Source organism: Pseudopipra pipra, chromosome 2 (genome assembly GCF_036250125.1).
Source record: "Pseudopipra pipra isolate bDixPip1 chromosome 2, bDixPip1.hap1, whole genome shotgun sequence".
NCBI classification, from domain to species: domain Eukaryota; kingdom Metazoa; phylum Chordata; class Aves; order Passeriformes; family Pipridae; genus Pseudopipra; species Pseudopipra pipra.
Window position 1 is genome coordinate 62,432,216 of NC_087550.1, and position 25,625 is coordinate 62,457,840.

General features: G+C 37.2%; 1 protein-coding gene across 10 annotated transcripts in view; it reads left to right on the top strand.

Annotated features, from left to right (window-relative positions):
- The window catches only part of FNDC3A (fibronectin type III domain containing 3A), a 118,978-nt gene that overhangs the window by 24,907 nt on the left and 68,446 nt on the right, over nt 1-25,625 (top strand). For 6 of the 10 annotated variants that reach the window (XM_064647266.1, XM_064647268.1, XM_064647267.1 and 3 more), the window contains one exon: nt 16,692-16,767. The exons of 1 other annotated variant lie outside the window; for it this stretch is intronic. In XM_064647266.1, the coding sequence (XP_064503336.1) occupies nt 16,692-16,767 (76 nt within the window). Of the gene's footprint in view, nt 1-6,990; nt 7,196-14,878; nt 14,894-16,691; nt 16,768-25,625 lie in introns of those variants that run through there. 3 more of the 10 variants (XM_064647272.1, XM_064647270.1, XM_064647274.1) reach the window with 2 other exon arrangements.

Below are 25,625 nucleotides of genomic sequence, written 5' to 3' on the forward strand. Positions count from 1 at the left end.
GCAGATACGTCTAACTTCTCATTTTGGAGATTCATTGAAGTTTGTTTTAGCTGACAATTATTCTTTCATCCTTCAGTGACTTCATAGCATTGAAGCGCACCAGAAATGTGTTCCCTGGAACCATTGGAACTCTCAGGCATGCAAGTGCTTCAGTGCCAGCTTATTGAAGCTCGTTATCAAGCTGTATTTTTTCCCCAGGATTGATTAGTACTTTTGTGTAGCAACCGTCACTGGAAAACACATCATCAAACTTATATGAGACATTCTGTATGCAAAAAAATCTCTTCCATAAAAGTTTTTAACTGGTTGTTGGCTATGATTTTTTTAAAAAAGCAACATCGCAAAAAAGAAGCTACAAGGATGTGAGTTTTGATGACTCAAGATTACTAGATCCTTCCTCTATTTGACTTAATCATATTTTGGTTAGGAAGGATGAAGTTTTGTCTTAGTTAAATGTAAATTTTTTTTGCCTTAGAGATCAGAATTTTTCTGATGTATTTAAGCTATATCCTTGATTGCAGATGCATTGAAAACTTGCTTTAAAATTCCTAGAGGAAGCCGTCATCCTTAGCAGAAAGTGAAGATTCAAAATTCTTTGGTATATAGTAATGTACGAATACTATGCTGCTTTTGGTTAGCAGAAAGCAGCATCAGACTTATTGCACAATTTATGCTAGCATTCAGATATATTTATTTTAATATTTGCTATCAGAAAATGAATGTAGAAACAAGAGTGAAGGCTGTGTAGTTCATAGCCTTTTCTACTTGTATTTGGTATGAAAATTCATGGAACGAGACATCGTCATAAAACTTCTGAATAATCCTCTGTTCTCTCTAAAATGTGTTTTCGTGTGCGTGATATAAATCCTGGGTTAATTTTGGTCTCTGATACAGTAGATTCCTCCCAAGATACTTGAGGCAGGATTTCTCCTGTTGAATGAATCTGTTCGGAAACTGACATATGGGAGAATTGGATGACATGTGAAAATTGGATTTCAAGTCATTTAGTCACTGTAGGTTGCTAATACAGTCAATGGGGAGAAATAAGCATGTCCAGAAGATGATCCCTTTCATGTTTTAGGAAGGTGGCTAAAGATCTGTACTTATTTTTTTTCTCTCTCTTTTTTATGAGGTGAGAAGGTGCAAATTGGCTGGATCTATCAGCACTGAGGTAGCCCAGTTCTTCTCTGCAGTCTGTTGCAAGTGGGCCCAGTTCCTGAGTCTGTGTGCTCCTTTATCAGTAAGGTTTGGAAGGGTACAGTTATGCCTAAGTGGTGTCCTGAACGCAGGCATGTCCCCATCTCTCCCCTTCTCCATGCGATGGGAGACTTAATGCTGAGTAAGCCAGGATCTGAATGCCAGAGTCCAGGACCTATAAAGTCCTGAAAGTGCTATAAAGTGCTTACCTCTGTTTCCTCAGAACACAGACTCCTGTAATCTCTCTGTAAGTTGTGACAAAAATGTAACTGTTTTGCAAAGTCATATATTTAATTACAGAAACTCCACTCTTAAAATTTATGAGAATTACGCACTTGGCTAACAAGTAATCTGAATACATCCTCTGCTAGCTGAAACCTGGGTTTTTTGCTAGGAAGCATTTCTTTACTGAGAGGTGGTGAAACGCTGGAACAGGCTTTCCAGAGTTGTGGCCAATGCCTCAAACCTGTCAGAGTTTTAAGAGGCGTTTGGACAATGCACTTAACAACTTGGTCAGCCCTCAGTTAGTCAGGCTGTTGGACTAGATGATCCTTGTAGGTCCCTTCCAACCAAAATAGTCTATCGTATTCTATTCCATGGTGATTGAGACTTTGCTGTAACTGGGCAGAGTCCATCTAAGCCTCTCTGTGTTACAGAATTATACACTTTATAGAGCAGCCAGAATGACATTCTCTATTCTAGAGATAAACTCAGGTTTACATCCTATAACAAAAAATGGCCCTTGGCTTTAATTTTTCTCCCTTTCTTTTTGAAGTAGGAGAGAAAATATATGGAAGAGAATTGGGGTGTAGAGATTTCTCCCATCAAACCATTGGTCCATTGCTGACTGAGCATTCCCAATCTGATCTAATCCTTTAATTTCTCTTCCTGCTCAAGTTCATGTTGTCACGGTGGTTTGATATACGGTGATGCCCAAATTTACACAAAGCTGGGTGTATAGGGTACTTTATCAGGGTAAAAAAAGCCTACATTAGAAGTGCTATTGATACGCTTAACATTCTAACTTTTTTTTTTAAAGAAATGCTATTTTGAATAACTAGAAAATACAGTTCTTCCTTTGGCACTTCCTTTTGTGCTCTATTTAAGGTAAAAATGTTAGACACATCCAATAGTTTTAAATATTGTGGCATTTTAACTTGCTATATCCCCAAACAGGAATCTGAGCTGTCAGAAGCAATGTTGGGAAATCTAAAATTCTCTCCTAGTCCATAATACTTTGTAAACCAGTGGCTTATATGTTCCTTATATGTCTGAATTCATTTTCAGCTTGCTTATATTTATTTTTCTCTTAATTGTTGCAATTGCATTGCAGGAAGGGGGTTGTTCTTAAAGGATATAAAGGGTATTCATGACAGACTTTAATTTGTTTTAAATTTTGTTCAGCAGAGTTCTTTAAAAATTGAGAGGGTGGTACCTTTTTCTCCTACTTATCCCATTGGCCCTTGAAACAACTGTATAAATTACAGAATACTGCACAGCCTGAGTAAGCTCACCTGTGACATGCTTAGGGAAGATCTCTAAGGGGGAGGCTAAAGTTCATAGCATTTACTGCTTGTAGGGGAGAGAAAGAAGAGGGTCTATGTGGCTTGCTAGGCACTCTTTTTGTGCTTCAGAAGAGTGAAAGAAGTCAGGGCAAGGGCTGAAAGGGCTCTGCCTTAGCCTACAGAGGGGGAATCAACTGTCACCATGACTTTTCTGAAATAATGTTGTTCAGCTGTTATCACAGAACCACAGAACATGCTGAGTTGGAAGGGACCCACAAGGATCATCGAGTTCAACTCCTGGCCCTGCTCAGGACACCCCAAGAATCACACCATGTGACTGAGAGCATTGTCCAAATGCTTCTTGAACTCAGGCTTGGTGTTGTGACCACTTCCCTGGGGAGCCTGTTCCAGCACCTAACCACCCTCTGGGTGAAAAGGATTGATCTGCTTTATAATGTTGGATATTGTTTCTTGGTAAATGCCTAACTGGTTGCATACTCTTTCAGATACGTTTAGTAAATCTTTTAACTGTCCACCTCACTTTGTTCATCTTGGCTAGCTTTCATAATGTTTGTGAGATTCTGGTTTTTAGTTATGACTAGGTATTACTCGGAAGGAAAATACTAGCAGAACTCTCTAACAATGACACAACTGTTCAGGTTGTTTCAAATATGAGCTAAAGAGCAAACTAACTCTTCCCTTCTTCTCAGCATTTAAGTCTTCACAACAGATTCAGAGAGCCTGGAAGCAGAGAGTCTTCAGGAGTATTATTTTTTGCATAGGGAAACTCCAAATAATACCTGTTCAACACACAGGACTTTGTGGCAACTGCTAGTACAGCCTGCAAAGTGTGAGAGTTGCAAAGTACATACAGTTGAAGTACAGCTGAAAAGTGTCTTCACTGTTGATACTCAATTGAAATGATTGCAAGGGTGTTTTGATTCCACAAGTGTTGTAAAGAAGACTGGGTCATTATGGGAAGAGAAGATTTTTATTTTTTTAATACAGTATGTAAAAAACTGATAGGAATCAGATGAAAAATCTTCAAAGCACCTGACTTTCTTTGAACAATGCCACACATTGTACATTGCAGTAGTTTTAAGTTTGGGGTTTTTTTAGAAATGAGGGGGGTTTATTCTGTGTAATATTTAATAGCACCTTAAGCAACTGGGGAGTTGAGGGTTTTTTAATTGTATTTTTCACTTCAAAGAATCTTTGTTAAATTACTTAGTTTTCCAGCATTAAATTGGCAGTTTTATACTTTCAGGGCATTTAGATAAAACTTCTATGAAAGTTTACTCCCTGATTCTGTTTTGGACTGTTGCAGTTGTTGATCAGGGAAAACACCTACTGAGGGGACTAGCCCCTGGAAGGTATTAGTTAGCCCTTGCTACCACTTTGCTGTGCAGTATGAGTTTTGTTCCTCATCCACTTTTGCTTTGCATTATGGAACTGAAGTCCTGTGGCCTTCAAACAACAAATCATGAAATGAGAATAATCTGATTGAAGTCTTCCAGTTTTTATTTTTAGAGGTTGATGTGTCTAACCACTGGCCATGACTAGAGTTCAGTGACTGCCCCTAACACTGCTTCCTTCTAATTCCCTGTAAACAAGGCTTAGCTTAAAACTTTGAAGCACAAATGTTTGTCCGTTGCATTATCAAAATTCTTTGAAACACTGCTTACATTTATACTTTCGCTGATTTAAAGATATAATAGTGGTATTATTTTAAGAAGCAAATTTTCTGTGCACTGTCTGCTAACCACAGACTGTGTCAGTGCTGCTGAAACAGATTGGGTTTGCTGTAAATGAGACAAAGAAAACTTTGCTCAGCCAAGCTGTGAGAACTGAAAATGCAACAGAGATGAGACAAATAAAGCAAAAGCAAGTAGATGAAAATTATAAGTACTTCTCAATAATAAAGAATTAAACATTATGGAACATAAATTGATTGACACTGTTGTATGTGGACACTAAGAAGTCTTGAATGTTTATCAGTGATATTAGATGCAGATTTTAACATTTATCTTTTACTGGTTCTTATAAGAAAACTTTGTATTCTTATAAAACAAGGCTCCAAATCATCTTTCCCTGCCCTTCTTCCCAGGGATCAGCTTTCTGCTGATCATCTTCCACATGAAGAGAAGGGAGAGAAACACAAGTACAGTAAGAATTTAAAAAACTTTTCATAAACAAAAACAATTTATTTGCTAGAATAAAAAAACCCAAACCAGCAATTCTTGGATCTTTCCAACCTGCCTTTCTACAATAAGCAATGAAAGCCAATTGAAATCTATAGTTTTTGAACGTCACTGCCAATGAGCAGTCTAGTCATCTGTCCAGTCTCCCTGTTTCCAGTTGCTTCTAGGGATATTCTGTCATCTTAGCACATTCAGTGGTGCTGACAGAATCTTATAGCAGTAGTTAAAGATTAAATATTTGCTGATTTTATTATCTGTCAGCTGCCTTTTAGAAAAATGATGAAGAGTTGCTTGGTCTGTCCTCTGAAAACAGGCCTTAGGAGCATGTCACCAAAAAGGTGGCTTTTTTCTCTTGCTTTTTTCAAACATGCTGCTATTATCTGTGTAAGCTGAAATAGTTTGGGTTGGATTTGTTTTTTAAAAATCACAAGAATGTAAATTGCTACTATAACATATTATGTAACACTTAATTCTGTATGGATTTCCTCCCTAGTCCTGAAAACCAGGATTTGTTACTAGTTTTTTACGTCACTACCTGTATGTTTACTATTCTTCATTGAGAAAGTGTTAAACTCCATATATAGAGCAGGTAGGTCCTTACAGTTAATATTAGCAGATGCTAGGCTAGAGAACTGTGTAATCATGGGAAGCCTGTAAATTCGAATTTGTGGAAAACAGAATATTTAGAACTTTAGTGTTAAGACTGTTACATCATGTTATTTGGACAAAGATCAAAGTCTATAGGACACTTCTATAAATAATAGTGAGAGGCCCATTTTCATCTGTCATTGATACTAAAAACATAAGATACTTTAAGGGAAAAAAAGAAAATTCTAACATTACTTTCCCTTAGAGATAACACAGAAATGTTGTGTGCTGAGTCTTCTGCGAATTGGTGTGGTATAGTACAAAGCTCAACCTAAAATTTTCAGAACTCTTTATTGGTTAGTAGCCAACATAAATGTGCAGGGAGTAAGTTTTTAGGAGATGTAAAAGAAGATGGGAGATAGAAAAATCTTATGAAAGATGGCTTTAAGAAAGAATTATATGAAAGTAATGTTTTTTACAACCATGACATTCATAAGCCTTTGGCAATTCAGAAATAAAATTTAAAGTACTGTTTTAATTTAGCTTTTATTACTGATGTCAGATGTTCCTATTTAATAATCATATACTCTCTGTAATACCTGTTACATAGATATTTTGCATTTTTCCATTTAGTATGTTTTCTAAGCGTTAGTGGGTTTGATTGTGGAAAAGAGTAGTTCATAGCCTCATTAGCCTTGTTATGTTATAAAAAGCAGATCTTGAACACACAATCAATGGAAAAACGATTGTGCCGTGTTCGTAACTGACATCACCTTAGCTCAACCACAGATGTGATTCCATCTGGCAATTCCGGTGCTGCTAATGAATAACAACACTCTAGTCGTGCAGTATTCTTTGATAAGTAGCATGTAGGAACTTACAAATATTGTTGTACTAGTCCTACAAATGGGAACTCTGGCATAGGTGAGGTTACAAACCTACAAATCACAGTAATTCCATGTTGGAGCCATGGCAGAGCATCTTGAGTCTGCGTCTGATTTTCCATGTTCACTGAACCACACTCTGTGAAGCCAATTGATTATTTCCTTGCTGTATCTTTTTATTCTATTACAAGGTATTTTTTTCCTCCTTTCTTTCTGGCTTACTTGCAAAATGAAGTCATAAGCTGCATCACAGATTATAAAGTCAGAAGTTGGTTGATTCCGAATTAGTATATCCTATCTGGGAATCGGGAGGCTAGATTAAAAATGCAGTTATAAAATGGCATATATTTGGAAGCTTTGTTCTCTTAAACCCGAACCTTCTGTTGACTGACGTTAGATGATCCAGAAGCAGATGCTGCAGCAGCTATTTGTTGATTTAGTTGCTATGGTGACATGATACATTCGTGTACAGCAGGAAGCTCACTGTACGTTGGCTAATTTGATAGGAAGGAAGGCTTGAGGTAGGTATTGCTGACTATATTGTTAATTGATCCCACCTTTCACATCCTGCCTCCACATGCTTCGTGGATGTACAGCTATAGAGGAAGGTAAAGTGAGATACTCCGGCGTGGCATTTAGGTTAAGGTGCCCTGTTAAAAGAAGGGGGGGGCAGTGTTCAACACATCACTGAAGATTACCTCAGTATTAAGTGAATGGAACAGATTGGAGCAGCTGGAGTGGTGACTGTTGAATCTTCCTTCATCCTTTGTCACTGTGGTAGCACCAGTTGAATGAGAGAAATAAAAGGATGCGAGCAACAGTAAGTCCAAGTGCTAAGGCTTTTGAAATGGGTTACGAGATAAAGCATGTTGCTAATTAACATCTTGATTGAAGCTATTAGTGGAGAAAAATGTAATTGTTCTGAATAGGTGCCCTAATGACAGAGCATAACTGTAGCTCTGCCTGGAAGTTGTGTTGTATTATATTCACCCTTTTCTAGAAATACACCCTTTTTAAATCTTGTTGCAGACAGACTTTTAAAGATACAGTGTACATCTTCCAAAGAGCTTGGCTGTACCATCCTCTTAAAAGGTTCAGCGTTTTAAATTTTTTTGAAGTCAGAATGGCAAAGAGCATTAGCTAAAATGCTTTCCTAAATTTGAAAAATGTTCAAAAATTAATTTACCTTTGTCCTTTCGGTTAAAAATTTTCTGAGTACTGCTGAGCTGATTTCAGTTGCCGTATTTTTAGACAAACCACTGCTGTCTCTTTTTTTTTTTCCCCATGTTGATGTATATTAGTAGTGCATTTAGAAATACGATTTTGGTAAAGTCTTTCCATTATTTGTGGATTTTGCTGACAATCATTTGCTACTGACTCAGCACCTATAACCATATAAAGCTAAATATAGATGCTTTCAGATTAATAATAAACAAAACAAAACAACCCAAAAGCTCTCTCCTATTTCCTAGTAAAACATCTCAGAAAATAGTGTTGTTTCTGCTAGTATAGAAATGGTTTGTGATTTTCTTCTCTTTAAATTTTGGAACACTTAGCCATTTTGATTTTTAGGAAGTTGTAGGAAAAAAAAACAACTCCCTGCTACCCCGAGAAACACACACATCCCACAAAACCACTCCAGAATGAGGGAAAAACAGAACTCTGCTTTTTGGTAGTATTGTCTTGCTCCAACTTGTAATCTTTCTTGTTTTACAGGAACAGTCTCTTACTATGTGGTTATATTGGAGTGTGCTTTAACCACAGTTGTAATGTAATGTAACATAGTCTTATTTCTTCATTTTATATATACAATTTTAGCAATGGCTAAAATTAATGTAACGTGTTCTAGCTTCCCCACACACACTCCCTCCACCCTTTTCTTTCCTTTCTTACTTCCCCACATTTGTCAGTATTTTAATATGTATGACAGACTAGGAATCAGTTTTGTTGCAAAAGGATTTTTGGGGTTTTTTCCCCCTATGATATATTTAGTGGTAGATCTATTAGCATTCTAGTTGCATATATTCAGAGGCTTTTAACTTGGTTGGAAAATTTGTCCCAGATTTCACTCATTCTGGAAAAACATGTAAATTCACAAAGCGCATCTAATTTCTTTCAGAGGAAGATATCGAGTAACCCACTCAGTTCCTTTCCCCTTCAGAGTGAGGTGGTGGGTGACTGGGGAGAGGGAAGGATTCAAAATACTCATTTACACTGAAATGCAGTCCAGTGTCTTTAGTTTTTTTGCCTTTGTGGCTGTAGACAGTGCCAGCCTGTGGAGAGAACAGAGTGCCAGTTCTCATGTGGGCATATCCCGCAACTTCACACATGACACAAATATTTAGTGTATTTCAGTTTCTTTAGCCTCAGTGAGGATTAAAAAACTTAACCTTTTTCTTTTTCCCTTCAGGAAGCTGATAGTCCTTGGTACTGAAGGATGTGTTTGAAAGCCAAGATATTTTGGACAGAATGAGCTTGATGTTTATATAGATTTTTTTTTTCTTTATTGCAAATACAAAAATCTTTTTTATGTCCCAGGAACCCTAAAATTATAGTTTCAGTCTTTCACCTAAGACTTAGCTTGTTAGAAATAAACCTGCATTTATTAGGAAAAATAAATATTTTTAAATTTTCTTGCATATTGAGTAGTTAATAACTACTTCTGTGGACAAAGAGGCTTTTAGTATAAAAGCATTTATTTGGGCAACACTGTTTGTTACCTGCTACAAAAGATTTGAAAATGTGGCTGTGAATGCCAAACTTGTAAATAAAGTTTTATTGTATCTGACTTGATTCTCTTGATGTTTGTGCTGGTTTAAAAGAATTATAAACTGTTTCAGTCACTCCTGTCCTTTAAGAAATACAAGTATTATTTGAACTGGGCTGTAGAATGTATAATGCTTAATATCATCATTATGTGGTAAGGATAATTAGACTCTCTTCCATAAACCTTATTCAAATGGGATCTGCAAAACTTTCCCCAAATTAGAAAGATCTTCATAACTTTATAGAGCAGAGTAGAGGAGAATGTTAACAACTGTCTCAATTCTGAATATGTTTTGTTTTGCATCTGTGTGAAAGAATATCTAGTATACTTCTAAACACAATCATTTGTTGTTTGGGTATTGGGTTTTCTGTTACTCTTTTTTTTTTACTTTGAACTAAATTTGAACTTCTAGAACCTAAGCAATAAATTAAAAATACTATTAATATTTTGCATATGTAGGGTTTTTTAAAACAAAATCCCTTTTGCCTTACAGGTCCACTGCATATATGTAATCGATAGAAATGGCAAAATAATTTTGAGGCACTAGTTTTTGACTGGTTGTATCATGTGTGTTTATTTGGAGAGAAAAGTTTGTTCTTTAGCTTTTTACATTTTATTTGGAGAGCTGCTTTTGCACATATATAGTTGTGAGCAAAAGAAGAAAAATATGTCAAACTTGCTATGAGATCTTTTATGAAGTTAGTTTTTAGAGCTCTTTGAGTTGTTTCATGGTTTACTTATCAGCTTTTTATTTTTTTCCCTCTATAGTGACAGAAATAGTTTGGACTTCTGGTTGTATTTACAGTTTCTGCTATGGAAAGATGTTGCCTTAAAAAAGTAAAGTAACATCCTTGTGGATTAGTCCTAAGCTGCTTTTGTTTTCCTGCTCTGCAAGTCCTTCACGTCATCTAGGGTCCTTATTAGGATGAATCTGATTTTGATATTGGTACTTCTCAATAACATCCATAGGTTTATTTCCATCTTGCTTACTAACCACATGATGAAGAATAGTTATTAATTGTGCAAGCCTATTTACAGTTTATCACTTTTTTTTGTCACTGAAAGTACCAGGGGAACATTTCCCTTCTTGTTATAATGTAAATATGCATTTATGATGATGCCACAGGTCTGATGCTGCCCTTCTTTCCTGTCAGCTAGCTGAAATTGTTTTGAAACCTGTCAGTCTGCTAGTACATCACTACTTGTGTTAAGAGGATGGAAGTTCAAGTAGAGAATCTTGTAGAAGTGCATATCTTACAGAATGAAGGCTTGGTTTTAATTGTTATTTCAGTGAAGTTAATGAGATTTTTGGCTTTAATTAGTGTGCAAAACAACATATTCAAAACAAGGTTAACTAGTTCTGTGTTTTAAATTCCATTCTGTCCCTCACTGTGCTCCAATGAAGTAATATGTTAACTGTGTATTTGTCTGGCACAAGCAAAATCTTGAGCTGCTTGTGGAAGTGTTCTTATACCTAAAGACAAGGATTAGTAAAATATAAATTAGCTGTATTTTGTATTGTTGCTGTTTTGCTTTTAAAAGACACTGCCATGACCATATTGGCAGAGTGAAATACCTGTAAGGTATTTCAAGGAGCCTCTGCTTCTTGCTGATAAAAATTACTTCTAGACCTTTTTGGAGATAGGTGTTAACATTTGGCCTTAAGTTTTTAATTTCTTTGGAGGCAGCCCTCTGAGTCAAGGTGGCTGCAGCTCTGCCTTGCACAGATCTCCCTTCCACCTTTTGTTGTTTGTATTCTTAGTCTTACAGGGTTTTTTTCTGATTCCAGCCATTTTTATTAAATTCACATATTCTGTGGTAGAAATAAGCCAAAGACTTTGAAAAAACATTAAACTGCTTTCCTGCTTCAGCCTGCAGAAACATCCTGTAGTTTCTCTTGCTGATAGTGAAGAGATTGCCGAATAAAAATAAAAAAAGTTGAGCATTCTGCTCTTTGAACATTTTTACTTCTGTTAATTCTCTAGTTGCAAGATCTGAATATTTTCCACCCTGTTCACACAAATGTGGTAATAATTCATATAGAATATCCTGAGATGCAATTATTTTTAAATTCTCATATCTGTTGGTGGTAGTATGTCCAAGTCAATGTATCTCTGTAGGATGTGATTATACTACTTGAGTTACAATAAAATTATATTTTAATTTGGAATTCGTTGAAGAGAGAAGTATTATAGAATAGTTTTATATAAGAATTATTGTATTCTAAGAGTGTATTTGCCATATCAGACCAGCTCAAATTGTGATTTAAGGTGAAGAAGAGATTTTAAAAGCTCCTTCAGAGTGTGTCCCTTAACTAATCCTTGAAAGAGGCAAAATGTAATATTTCTTCAGGCTACAGTCAGGAATTGTTTATATATTAGTAATTTAAGTGTGCTCCAAATGTTTATGGAAACTGAGGCTAAGTGTCATGAAGCCAGTCAGTTTTAGTAAATCATCTTTTCTTGCTAACTGCCTGGTAAGAGTGATCTCAGGAATAGTTTCCAGTTTTACATGGAAGAAGATTGCTCCTTGGCATCAGCCTATGTTGTGCTCAGGACTCCTATAGCATATTCATTATTGCAGGTGAGTGTTCTAGCACCTGGGAATGTTCCTGAGCACTGCTTACTTTCCGAATATTTATATGCCTTTAGGTATCACTGACGTAGTCAAGGGAACGTAGCAGTTCTTCTAGGAGAGATCAGAAATATTAGGACCCCTCAGTTTGCAGGGACTGGGGACAAGGAGGGGGGAATTGCCAAGGCTTAAAAAAATATTGAAGGAGGTGGGTGAAATTTACTCGGAACTGTTTTTCAGCAAATCTCATAGTAGAGAAACTAGGGAACATGGAATTAGTAGGAGATAGTTTTAAAATGTCTAAAAAAGTAAACTTCAGGAACTTGCTGCCATAGGAAGTTGTGGAGGCGATTCAACTTGTAAGTGAACTCAAAAATTTAGGCAAACTTATGGACAATAGGAGAGTCCAGTATGGGACTGCAGAAAGTGGCCTGGCTCACTTGCTCCCCTTTAACTGCATCTCAGTTGATGCAGTGGAGTCAAAGTGCTGGGCTGGACGGACTGCTGACCTGGTCTGGTGCCCCAGACCTTCAGCACATTTCCTGTGCTCTTAATGGTCTTGAGCCACTGCCTGAGTTCAAACAGCAATTTCAGGAAAAGCATACTGAGCTTTCTAATGTATGGCATGATTCGTTTTGTTAGGAGGATGGTCTTTGCCAATCTGGGCAATTTAATTAAACTACTACAAAGCTTAGTATGTTGCTCATTTGGTTTGAATTTATCTTCTAAAATAGCCTTTGTAGAATAAATTAAGTACTATTCAAAAGTATGAGATTTTACTGTTTAAACCTGACAGTCTTTGGCAACTGATGTTATAGGTATTTCAAACTTTAGCCATTTGGCTGGTCATTTTGTTTTGTTTATGCGATATTTTAGCATAAATGTGTAGCTGCACTCTTGTATTGTCAGCCTGTATGTTAATCTCTGGAAAGAGATTTTGTACTGTTTTTCATCAGGAACTGTATTGAGGTCATGTGGATCATCTTTAAATAACTGTTTAAAGGAAACAGTTTATAGTCCCGGTGGAAATGACACAGAACTAGTTTTTGACCTAGTACTCCAGTTTCTTAATGGCAATGCCTTAACATGTTTTGATTCAAAAACATGTTGAGTCAAAGTTCTGTTAGCATTGAGAAATTACACTCTTAAATTTTATTAGGTTCTGTTATGGTTGGTTATGCTTTAAAAGTGCTTGTAGGATTCTTGGCTTTTATCAAGGCCTCCGTGTCCTAAGTTCACATAATTTTGTTAAGCTTGAGAAGTCCTTAATTAGTGTTTTGTTGATTTAGTAAGAGAAATGGCATTTGAAAAGTGCCCATGTTAAAGGTTACTCCCACTGAGACTGACATATCAGAAATGAGTCTTTAGGTGCTGTGAGTAAAGCAACAGAATTTGTCACAAAATGATTGATGCATAAGAAGAGAGTCTGAACCATAAGATTTTTCCAAAGCTTTTCACTCAGTTTAAACCAACATAAATATTTTGCCCACAAGAGGAAGGAGTTCAAGATCTATAATATTCAGTGTGAAAGACTCTGGCCTTGGTTTTCAGAAGCACTGATGCCAGGGTTCATGAAGTAGCATGTTCACTGATGGGATGTGCAAGCCTGCACAAAGCCACTTAGAATAAGATGAATGAGCTATAAATACCAAGCAACCCATAGATTTTTTTTTTTTTTTACCTAAAACATGATGCTGTGAAAAACCCATGTTACACTTTCTTTCAGAGAAATTTTCTTGCATCTTTGATTTCGTGCTGCTTCCTTTCTTTCATTAGGTAAGAGGGAATCCCTGTGAGTGACTGTCTTTGGTAATACCTCTTCTGACCAGAAAAGTATCAATCTGTCTCTGTGCATAGCTTTAATTTTTCTTATTTCAAATCACATCTACTGAGGTGGTGTCAGAAATGCCCTTCTCAAAACTGTGATCACTCCATGGGGTTCAGCAGTGATAAGGCTGGCCAGCAACCAGTGCTGGTCACACACTGCCCCAGCACAAAGACTGTTGAAGCAATCAGTTCTTGAAACTTCTGAAATTACTTCAGCCCTGATTCAGAATCTCTTTTGGCACACTTGGCAACAAATACAGCCTGTCTTGGAACAATTGTAAAATACAAATGTGAATGCTCAACATAAAAGCAAGGTTGAAAGCAGGAGCCAGTGAAATACACAGTCAAGGATCAAGTAGGCTAATTGTCCCTTGACAAAAAAGACTGTTTCCAGTTCCCAGGAACTGACATCTAATTGAACTGCATTAAGTTGGTAAGTTTCCCCACCCTTCTGAGTGAAAGTCAGATGTCGTCAGTGATGTGAAAATCTGATGGTATCCTGAGTGTCAGAGTGGACCTGGACTCCATCAGGAGATCTGTTGCCTCATAGCACAACTGCTGCATAACAGTGCCCCTCTCACTCTGTCACACCGTGGCTGAGCCTTTACCTTCTCAGACCAGCTGTGAAGTGAACAACAAAGGTTCTCACACAGGAGAAGCTGCTATTAAAACAAAACCAGGAGGCATCGGCCCCACCTGCTGCAATGGGGCTGGCATGTGTATTCCCACACTCAGATCCACTCTGCTGGCTGGACCCTCTGGTTTGGATGTCCTGCAGCAAGAGGTCTGGAGGAGGAGAGCCAGCAGGTTCCCAAGACAACATTAAGACAAGAGGGCATGGTCTTAAGCTCTGCCAGGGGAAATTTAGGTTGGATATTAGGAAGAAATTCTGTACAGAGACAGTAATCAGGCATTGGAATGGGCTGCCCAGGGAAGTGGTGGATTCTCCATCCCTGGAGGTTTTTGAGATGAGACTGGATGTGGCACTTAGTGCCATGGTCTAGTAACCATGGTGGTAGTGGACCAAGGGTTGGACTTGATGATCTCAGAGGTCCTTTCCAACCTATCTGATTCTATGATTCTATTATTACCCAGATTACCAATCTTAGGCACTCACACAGAAAAAATGGGAATAAAATGGGAATACCAGTCAACCCCCATTCCCTGTTACTTTAAAAGCAGGCATCAAGGACCAGCAATTGTCCTAAAGCTTTTCTGCTTCTCATGTTTCATATGATGGAGACGAAGAATATTGAGCTGAAAGTGGTACAGATTGGCACATCAGCTGCAGCCAGAATGGCACCTCCCAGGAGTTTGAGTATCTAAATCAGCCAAAAGACTTGGGCAAAGGTAGGTATCCAACCCACACATAACAGATGGAAAGAGACTCTCATGTACTCTGAAGCTTTTAGGTCCTTTTATTCCAATCTAAATTTCAAACTAAAACTTTCAATTGTAGCAGAGAGGGGACAGTACATCAATGAAACGTGTCTTTGAAAAGCTATGCCTGCTTGGGGAATCTGAAGAAGAAATTGTTAGAACTCATCCACTCCTATTTCTCTCCTTTGTCACATTCTGAAGGTGATGATAGCCAGTTGTTAAAAAGCTACCTTAAAACTCTTCTGAATAAACTCTAGCAATACAATATTTTCTGAAGACCTTTAAGTCTTATTTGAAGCTCATTACTAAAAACATCTTGTTCCTAAGTTTAGATTATATTATGAATGCTACCTGTTAGTTATAATTTTATATTAGGTCACACTTCAGAAGATCTGGAAAATGTATTAACATGATAAAATGTAAATAGTGATATAGTTCATTGTTTCTTCTCAAAGAGCCTAAAAGTTCTGGAAAAAACATGTGAAACAACTAAAAATAGTGGGTTTTAAGTGCATGCTCAAAGCTGAGCTAAATCAGTGTTGAGTCACATAGTCCAAGCTTGAAAATATGAGTGTCTATCATATCTCATCAAAGTTGCAGCTATGTTAGAGTAGAACTTGCCATCTTTTCATTAATTTGTGAAATTGCTCTACCAGAAGGGGAGGAATTAATGTGATTTCTGCCTTCTCTTTTCTCCCTTTCATTTATCTCTGGTATCCTAAAATGAGTAACACTCAAGTTTCCTGGTTTGTTTTGGTTTTGTTTGTTTGTTTGTTTTTTTGTAAACATGACAAATTTTCTTTTAGCAATTTAACAAAGTAAATTTTTGGCCAGTGCTTAAGAGTCATGTTTATAAGGATTTCTCTGCCTCTGATTCGTACGAGGAGGAGGACATAGGCTCCATTTAGACATGTGCAAGCAAGACTGAAGAAAAATGTGACCAGAAATTATGAAATGCACCTGCTCTTCTGCCTTTTCCGCCCTCCTTTGTTCATAATTTTAGCTAGGTGTTTCACGTTTACAAGGTTTTTTCTCACAGAAGGGCAGGATTCAAATAAGAGTACAGAAATCTAAAATAGTAACAGGCTGCTTCTTCGGTACGTCAGACTTCCTCTGTTTATTTTGGCTGATAAGTGTGCTTTGCTATCATTTCTGCATTGCTTGGGTTTACAAAATTAGGATAACCTGCTTTCCACAAATAAAATTATACATATTGTTTCATGCTGGGCATCTGGTGCACTTACTTTGTCATGACTTCTAATAATGTTTTATCGTTAATGAATGTACAAACATTCTTGGGTCGTGTAAAGAAGGAAATGACACAGTATTTTCCGTATGTTGAAAGCTGTTTGTTGGGTGGTTGATGAAAATTCAAACACTGGGAATTGTAGGCTTCTTTCTGGAAGTTTATGTAATGGTTTGATTAATGTTGAAGTTAATGCAATTTGTTGAAATAATTTAAGCTGTACAAATAGCTTTTTAATTATACTAAGCAGTTGAGAAAATAAAATTTGTACAGGTACTGTTTTACTTGTTATTCTCTCCTTCTTTGAAAAATGTTTGTTTAAAAATATCTGTGCTTGTTCTTGCTTTTATCTCTTTGTGGGATGAAGGCAGCAAGCAGTGTGAAGTGAAAAATAATGTATTTACTAACTGGAAAAAAAATGTTTTTTTCCCAGTAAAACTTTTTTTTTCTTTTTTTTTGCACGTACCAGACTTCTGTAACATATTCCTATGTAATGGTTGTAAACACTCTTTTATTTTTAAGGTTATTCTTGTGCAAGTTAATCCAGGGGAAACATTTACAATAAGAAGAGAAGATGGACAGTATCAGTGCATTACAGGTAAAGCTGATAAATTTATTTTAATATTTCCTGAGTCTGAATCAGGATTAATAAAAGGCAATTTGTGGTGTTGAAAGTAAAAGACTGACAGAACTTATTTTAAATACAAGAGCTGTTTAAAGACCTAAAATACTATATTCTAAGCATCCTTGGATTTAGATTTCCCTACCATAAACAAAATACTTTTCCCTATATTGGATGAAATTAAATTTCTTGCGGAGGGGAAGGGGGGGAACATTTTCAGCTTGCAAAGCAAACAGGGAAATGCTGTTATAGCAACTTCTGACTAACCTCATTTATTGCACAGACCTCAAATCAAAAGCTACAGTTGTTAATATGGTTTGAGGAGGATTTTTTTTTATTTTTAGCTGTCATGTGGACATTGTTTCCCACTACTAGTTTCTCATCTCTGTGGGCCAAATTGTGTTATTTCTGAGTTCTAGCAAGTGCAGCTTCAAAATACAAATGCTTCAGCTAAGTGTAGCACCCCCTTATGCAATGGTCAGTTTGGGTATTGTTTTCTATTCTGAATGTCAGGAACTACCAGTTAAGCATCTCTACAAGAGGTACCACAAGAAATGAGCAGTCAGCTATTGCTGTTTAGAATACCATTTTACTGTGTTAAGAGATTATCCACAGGTTCAGCTATGGGGTCAAATTTTTGCTCACTATCTTCTGGGCCAGTGAATCCTGCCTTCTTTTTATTCTGAATGTTGGCCCAGCTTCAACAGGTACTGTTATGGGAATTTGAAGCAAGTATTTTCATCTCCTTTCCCTCTTCTCTCCAATCTGAGAAGAATCAAAAGGTCTGGTTTCCAGTGTCATAGGCAGGTCTTTTGGCTACAAAATAACCTATTAAAAGGAGTCCTTGAATCGTAATTAGGTTTATATTGACAGTTTATTGAAGTTTACATGGCTGTTAATGCCATATTTCAAAACTTTGTGCTGATTGCATGGTATTGTTGCATCCTTTGAGCCACAAATGAATCAGTGCTGCAGCTCATGGTTCTATAGGGTTTATTTGAAACATGGTATGTAATAGTTATTTGGGGAATATGTAATAGTTGCCTGAGGGGAACATAGTGAATTTTGTCTTGCAATTCAAGTTAAAGAACAGATAAGATGTATTTTGTTTCTGTTGCACAAAATACTGAGGAGAATGCCATGTATTGCATGTTTGCTTCTGATTTTTAGTTTATCAAATGGGCTTAGTGGTGGGGAATTAATTGACACTTTCCTTGCATGATCGCCTTCAAAGCAGGAAGTGTTTAATGAACTGCAAAAATATTGAGATCATATCTTTATAGATACACTCTAACCTTTCATGGTACAGCTTTTATCCTTGCCTAGTCCTGCTTTCTTTCCAAGGAGGCAGCTCGCCATTGTGATTTGATTCAGCTGTGGATTTCTTCATGCTTTAAATATGAAAGTGAGCATGAGCAGTTATTAGGCAGTTGTTCCTGGGACTCACTAAGTGTAAGCTGAGGTACAGTATTTACAACTTTCCTGAAAGGTGCTAGTGGCAATCTAGAAACCTACCTCCCAGATCAGTTCCAAAGCTTTTGCAAACCTCCTGTCACACAGACATTCTCCTTGTCCTTCCTCCTTCCTGGAGATGAAATTGTGGCTTATACTTGGTAGTTAAATAGGGAGCATAAAGTTTTTTTTGTATCTGTACGTTCACTAATCTTGGTACAGAATCCGAGTTACACATGATCTTGTGAATATTGCTTTTCTGGTCTATTCTTGCCACTCTTGAGACATTTCTGTGTTTTGAGAGCTATGCCGATGGATCTTTCCACCTTTTGGTTTGTTGGGTCTGTCAGGCTTAATAATTGATGCTGTAGCTTTTTTCATTATATGTATTGCAAGTAATGAGGAGTGTCTACTGTCCTGTTTTCTGTGTAGAGATTTGTATAAAGTGAACAATTTCAGATGGTGTAAGCTGTAGAGAGTAATTCGGTATTGGTGGTCCTTTTTGTTCTGCTACAACTTCTCAAACATAGTTTGCCCTTGACTTGTCTACAAAATGAATGACCAGTCTGCAAAATGAGTTACAACTGCAGGAGTCTAATGCATTGTCTCTAAAGAAAGAAAGCTCACAACTAGTTCCTTGGTTGTTTCTTCATTGTGTGCACTCAGTTATTAGGTGAAATCGAAGTTAAAGATGCAGAAATGTATAATGAGAATGGTTTGGATAAATGTACACAGACACTTATCTTAAAAAAGGCATGAAGAAGGCCAAGGTGACTGAAATTTAGTGGAGATGCAATCAGTGGGAAGTTAATTTAGTCATTATAATGTTTCTTAATACTTTTCAAATCTAGTTTTTCCTGTAAATATTTACCCATCTTTATACCCTTTTCTGAATGTATTAATTTAACAGTCTCTGCAAAAGCGCATATGCAGCTTTTTCATGAATGTACTATATATAAAATTGAAATTATGTAAGTACAGTGCTAAAATGAGAGATTGGAAGTTGAGAAGTAGTGAGCTGCTTCTGGATTCCTAGGAGAAGCACAGACAGCCAGATACATTAGTTTGGATGATTTGGTAAGTCTCGCTTCCTTGGATAATTCTGGATTTCTCTTGTGCGTGGTTGCTGGTCAGTTCACCTTGAGATTGTGCTGTCTGCTGAAGTCAATGTGAATTGTTAATAAATCTAACCATAATGTTAATTGTATTATCTCGCATCATATATTTGTCTGTTGGAAACATTGAGATGCTCCGTCAATTTTTGTGCTGCTCTTGTCAGATATTCTGTTTGTAAAGAGAACTATCCTTACTTTGGCGACACTATACATAGGGTAGAACTTCTCAACCTGAAAATAATGAGTCAGTGTCTCTTCAGGAGAAAAGAGAGGTGTGACTAAAGTGACTGTTTAGAGCTGTCCTTGAATCAATGAAGTAATGAAAACTTAAAGCACTAATTAATGGAGAAACAAACAGTGCATTTTCTGTGAGCCACACTTCTGAAGAAAATGCTGCATTTACACACAGGTCTTTGTATTGACTTACCATCTATTTGCTGGTATAGCTCTCAGATGATCTGCAGAGCCTTGACTGTTTTGGAACTACATTAAGCGAGTAAAGAAGTGGCTTCTTAATGTGGGCCTCTTCCATGGGAGTTAAGATGGGGTGAAAATGCACCTAAGAATATTTCCAGGTTTGAACTCTCTAAGGATGGCAAAAGAGCAGTGATGGTTAAGGCACCTTTTATCCTTAGTGAATCCTATTACTTTATTTTGGTGGAGTTTTGATGACTTAAAATAATGTGTGTATTTTATTCTTTATTTCTGTAGAATAAGAAGCGTGATTACTTTATATTTCTGTAGTTAGCACTATTGGATCATAGTTGGTTTTATGTTGTGTGTATTTTGACCTAAATACAGCTTTGAATGAACACTTCTGAGTACCAATGGCCATTTTTTCTGATTTTATTAAGGATTTACTTTGCCTGCATAGTGATTTGTCTGACAGTGATGACTTCTAATCCCCCTTGATGCAACTTCAATTTAAGCCATTTGTCAGTCTCTAACTAAAAACTCTGCATTTTTCTTGCTAGATAGATAGGAAGACATCTATGTATCCATGTGTTAGACCAAAATGTTTATTTTCAAAAGAGCTCTTTTAGATTTATGAAAATTTTCTCACATTCTAGAAATACACAGACTTCTGTGGAAACCTTCCTTAAGCCAAGATTTTCTTCTGTTAAAATGAAATAATCAGCTACATTACAGTGATTCAGAAAACCAGGTTTGAAATGTATGAATGGGCTCTCTTTGTAGAAGTGAATTACTGCAGATCACTCATTCATGAATTCTTCCTATTGCAGAATAAATGAATGAAGATGACTCATCTTGAGCACATTTTATAACAGTCCCAAGTTACAGCTAAAGGCTATTAAATGTTACTTGACATAATAAGAGAGACCATGTTCTATATGTCTCTGCAAAGGAAAATTGCCATTTTCATAATAGAATAAGAAGACTTATGTAAATTAGAATGAGTCATAAATACTCCATGCTTTGAAATTAAATGAAGTATCAGTATTAAGGTTGGTTTCTGGGATAAAAGTTAAGCAAGCTTAACCTAATTTTTTCTCTTGAAATAAGAAATGCAATACTTCTGAAAAGTGTTTTCAAGGAAGCCAAGAGGAGAAGATACATCAATTCTGAGACTGCAGTAGTGAAACACAAACTTTAATTGATTCTAAGACTAACTTCAGCTTTGCAACACCAAACCTGCCCATTATCCAGAATGTTGTGTGAATAAAGCTGTTAGAGAATCATAGAATGGTTTGGGTTGGAAGGGACCTTCGAAGGTCATCTAGTTCAAACCTGACATGGGCAGGGATGCCTTTCACTAGACCAAGGTTCTCAGTGCTCCATCCAGTCTGGCCTCAGACATTGTCAGGGATGGGACATCCACAGCTTCTCTGGGCAACCTGTGCCAGTGCCTCACCACGGTCATTAAAGTTTCTTTCTTATATCTGATCTACTCTCAGTTTAAAACCATTACCCCTTGGCCTGTAACAACAGGCCCTGGTAAAAAGTCTTTCCCCATCTATTTTTTAAACCCCCTTTATATATTCAAAGGCAGCATTAAGGTATTCCCAGTACCTTCTGTTCTCCAGGCTGAACAACCCCAACTCTCTCAACCTGTCTTCATAGGAGAGGTGCTCCAGCCTTCCAGCCATTTTTGTGGCCCTCCTGTGGACCTGCTCCAAGAATCCATGTCTGTCTTGTGCTGAAGAACCCAGTACTCCAGGGAGGGTCTCACAAGAGCAGAGCAGAGGGGCAGAATCACCTCCCTCAACCTGCTGGCCATGCTGCTATTGATGCAACCCAGGGTATGATTGGATTTCTGGGCTGCAAGTACACATTGTCAGCTAGTGTCTAGTTTTTCATCCACCAGTATCCCCAAGTCCTCTGCAGGACCGCTCTTAATCTGTTATCTACTGTTTTCTGCTGTCAGGTTTTGTGTGGTTTTGATTGTTTACAGATAGCATTTGAGCAACCAAACTGAACATCTTGAAATCCAAGCTGCTATTTAAGTATATTTGAACCAAAAAAACCCTAGATTTATCTTGTTCTCATATCATCTGGTGCTTTAGTGTTGAGTTTTATTTAAAACTAATATTGGAGGTTGTTAAAGACTATCCTAAATTCTGTACAAGTTGCCACAGACCCCTCAGAAGGAACTTTGTTAGTTGCTAATGGTCAATGGGAGATGATTCTCTCACAAGACCACCACTGCTTGTTATCAAATACTAAACCACTCTGTTAAGTGGAGGAATTGTGCACAGTCATTCTGTCGTAATTTTAGAATGTACAGGGATACCTGGCACTGCAGTAGTGATCCTATATGTTGACTTTAAGGGTGACATCACCTCTAGAAATACCATATCTTGTTTGTTAAATTACTTGGTATCCACTTTAGCACTGGGCTAAGTTTAGAAATAAAAGAATGTTTATTTAAATACACAGCTCTCTAGTAATGGAACAAACTAGCAAAAGCAATAAAACACTGTTAACAGGAGTTCTCTCTTTGAGCATCTCTAGTCTTCTAGGTAGCTTAAGAACCTGGATAATGAACTCCTTACAAGTAAACCTGGATGAGTATTACAAAGTTCTAGTCTTCGATTTACCTGCTCCTGTTAAGAATAGCGTACCGAAGCCACCCAAAGAAGCTGCTCTAGGTAATCTTTCTTTTCTTTCTGTAGCCCAAAAAGAAACTAGTTCTTTATCCTTGTTTCCATTTACCTGTTTCTCATTTCAACTGAAATACTGCATTATGACATGTGTAAGTTAAATTGCGTTCCTTTTTGTCTTCAATGATACTTTGCAGCTTTTCTCCACTGTAGCCTTCTGAAAACACAGATACAAACTTTTATACATCAGTTCATTTAAAAAAAACACCTCAAAACAACCCCACCCTAAATGGTAAATAATCTCAGTTGTCTTCTCCATTCCTTCTGTGTCAATGCTGTAGAAGACTGAACATGTTATGTGAGGCTGAAACTGGATATGGATACTTAGATTGACATCCTCTTCTACATATTAATTTTAGGATCTCCATCAGAAGTATTCAGAGGGCCTTCATAAGAGGCATTGAGGGAAGCTAAGACAAGTCAACTGAAAGTATGGGGTCACAGCAAGCTACAGTGACTTACAGCTACTTAACTCTTGGTTGAGAATGTCCCTGTAGAGGATCAGAGCTGAGTCTAGGGCTAGCTTAACTTTAAAGCACCTCTGTTTGGAAATTGCCTTCAATATACACAATTTAATAATTGTTTCATAGATTTTTTTATTTCTTGGTATCTACAGTCAAACTGAAAATAATAAGAATCTTAGTATTGGTCAGCTATGTGGGAGTATGACTGCAGAGGAGATGTAGTTCTGTTTCGTGTTGCAACGAGATGATGAGAGAAAGTGGCTGCAAAGCATGGTTGTAGCAGCTTGATTTGGAGCTGTCTCATTCTGAAATAATTTTAAGTAGGACCTGCTCTTTTTATACCTTAGACTGATAAACAGAGTGCAAATATTGTCGAAGACTTAACCCTTCTGCGTTTTACAAAAGGTGTTAATTCAGATGTCTTTCACAATGTTGATTGTAGTGAGTTTTAGGGAAAACATAGTTTTTCTGCCATTGGTTTTTATTTAAAATGTGTTAAATAGATTCAGTTTCTTTATATAGACAAAACATATCTATAACATTTTTGTCTTAGCTGCTTTATCATTCTTCTGTTAGACATTTTTCTAACTTCTATCTTATTTCATTTTGAGATGTGAATGAGTTCATAACATACTATATTCATCATAAGGTGTTCAGTCAGGTTCTCCTTTTCCCCTTTGATTTTCCTGTATATACAGATCAGTTAACCTTCCCTGGTATGCTGCACACTGCAAAGTCAGCCTGACTCTAGGAAGGTTCTGGAGACATTTGTTTGAAATATCAGTTCTTGAGCTGCATACTGAAGGCATCTAATTTTAGGTGTCTAAATGTATGTTTCTATATGTGGCCTGGGATCTAAGCTCCCATTTGAAACTAGTGAAGATTTAGTCACCAGCTGTAGTACATTCAGTGCTTTTCAGCTGACATCAGTTTGCACTCAACAGCTCTCCAAGCTCCACTGTCTGTACCAAGTAGATCTCCACTTGCTGTAATGGGAGTTTAAAGTCCTAACTTGCATGCAAACACGTAATTTTAGATACCTAAATGAGGTGTCTCCATTGTGGAGCTAAAGCCTGACTATTATAAGCTGAAATAAATAAGGTTATATCCTGAAGATGCCTCATTTGGGTGTGTTGATTCACAGTTGTACGCACAGTGAATGTCTTTATCTTCAAGCATTTGAACTCTTTGAGCTCATCCATTTCTGTGAGCATTTAACATCTGGTCTTACATGGAGGGTACTGGTACTTGGAGGTGCATGGTGAGAACGGAGTGACAGCTCTGAGTTACAGCTAAGAATAACCCTAAAACTTGGTTTCCATGTCTCTAGTCAGGCATGTCTAGCTCACAAGACTGCGAAGTATTAACTTAAACTGCTGAGATGCAGGTGCTACTGTTGCCTGAGTCTGGAATCAGTTGGATGAGCCTTGTATGAAGCATGTTAAGCTTGACAGGCCTGCTTCTGGCAATATTATAATAGTCCTGTGGCATTGCAGTCAGTTAGTCTGATTTGTTGCCTGACTATGCTGTCGATGGGGAAAAAATAGCCCTGTATTGCTTGCTTTATGGGAGGAAAAGAGGGAAAAATTTATATAGGATCTCTTCTTGGTTTCTAGTGTAAGTAGAAAGTTTGTCTAATGTAAGCAGTTAGCAGTTTGAACTAAATCAAAAATCAGAGATGCAGGCATTTTACTTAGTATTGTCACTTAATGTCCTAACATTTAGCATAACTTACACTGGTAGCATTTTCTCTATCTTGATTGGATGCAACCTAGTTGATTGAAATAATAAAGATTCATGAAGATTGCTTATTAAATAGAGGAAGAAGTTTCTTAATTTCATTATCTGATTATTTAAAAGCAAATGGAGCTTTTATTTTATAGAAACTAAAACTTAATGTTTTTAAGTGGACTTTGTACTGAGTTTCGTAAAAATGGAAAGGCTAGAACTTTGTGCATAAAGGACTTTTGCTAGATTCTCCTTCACCACTGTGTACAGTATGAGTACATGCTGGTGGGTCACCTGTTGGCAAATGCTACAGATTTTTAGATGAGACCCCAGGAAAGTTCTTTATAGTTCACCCTGTGAGATTAAGGTTTTATTGCTAAATTCTTGATGCTAAATTCTAGCTGTCAAAGCATTCAAACTTTTATCACAGAATTACTGTTAATAAGAAATAGCTTTGAATTAACTTGATTTACTCTTGTCTTATTTGTACTTCAAAAAGTAGTCATGCCTGCCTTATCTTGTGAAACCCTGTCAAGCACTTGGTAGTTGTGAAGGGTGGCAGACAAACTGGGAAGGAAAACAGTCTTCCTGGTTGTGGAGCAACTCTCCTGGCCATTGTTTTTTCAGAGTTCCTCAAAACAAAGCAAGTTCCTCATACATGCCCAGGCTGCCACAGCCATGCCAGCAGTTTACAGGGTCTGACATTGCTCTGCCTCCATTCTTTCTCTGGTGCCAGAAGTTCTTGAGTAACCGGAGGGCCAAGGTAGCAGTGGGAAGAGACCAGGAGGTTAGTCTCCCTTTCCTTAATTTTCGCCCATGCAAGGCTACTGAGTTGTCTGCGTAGATCCAGGTACACTTTTCTCACAAGAATGTTGTATCTAACTATGTGTTGCAACTTTGAATCCAGGGATTTTCTAATTCTGTTCTTAGTTAGCTTTTTTTTCCTAATGGAT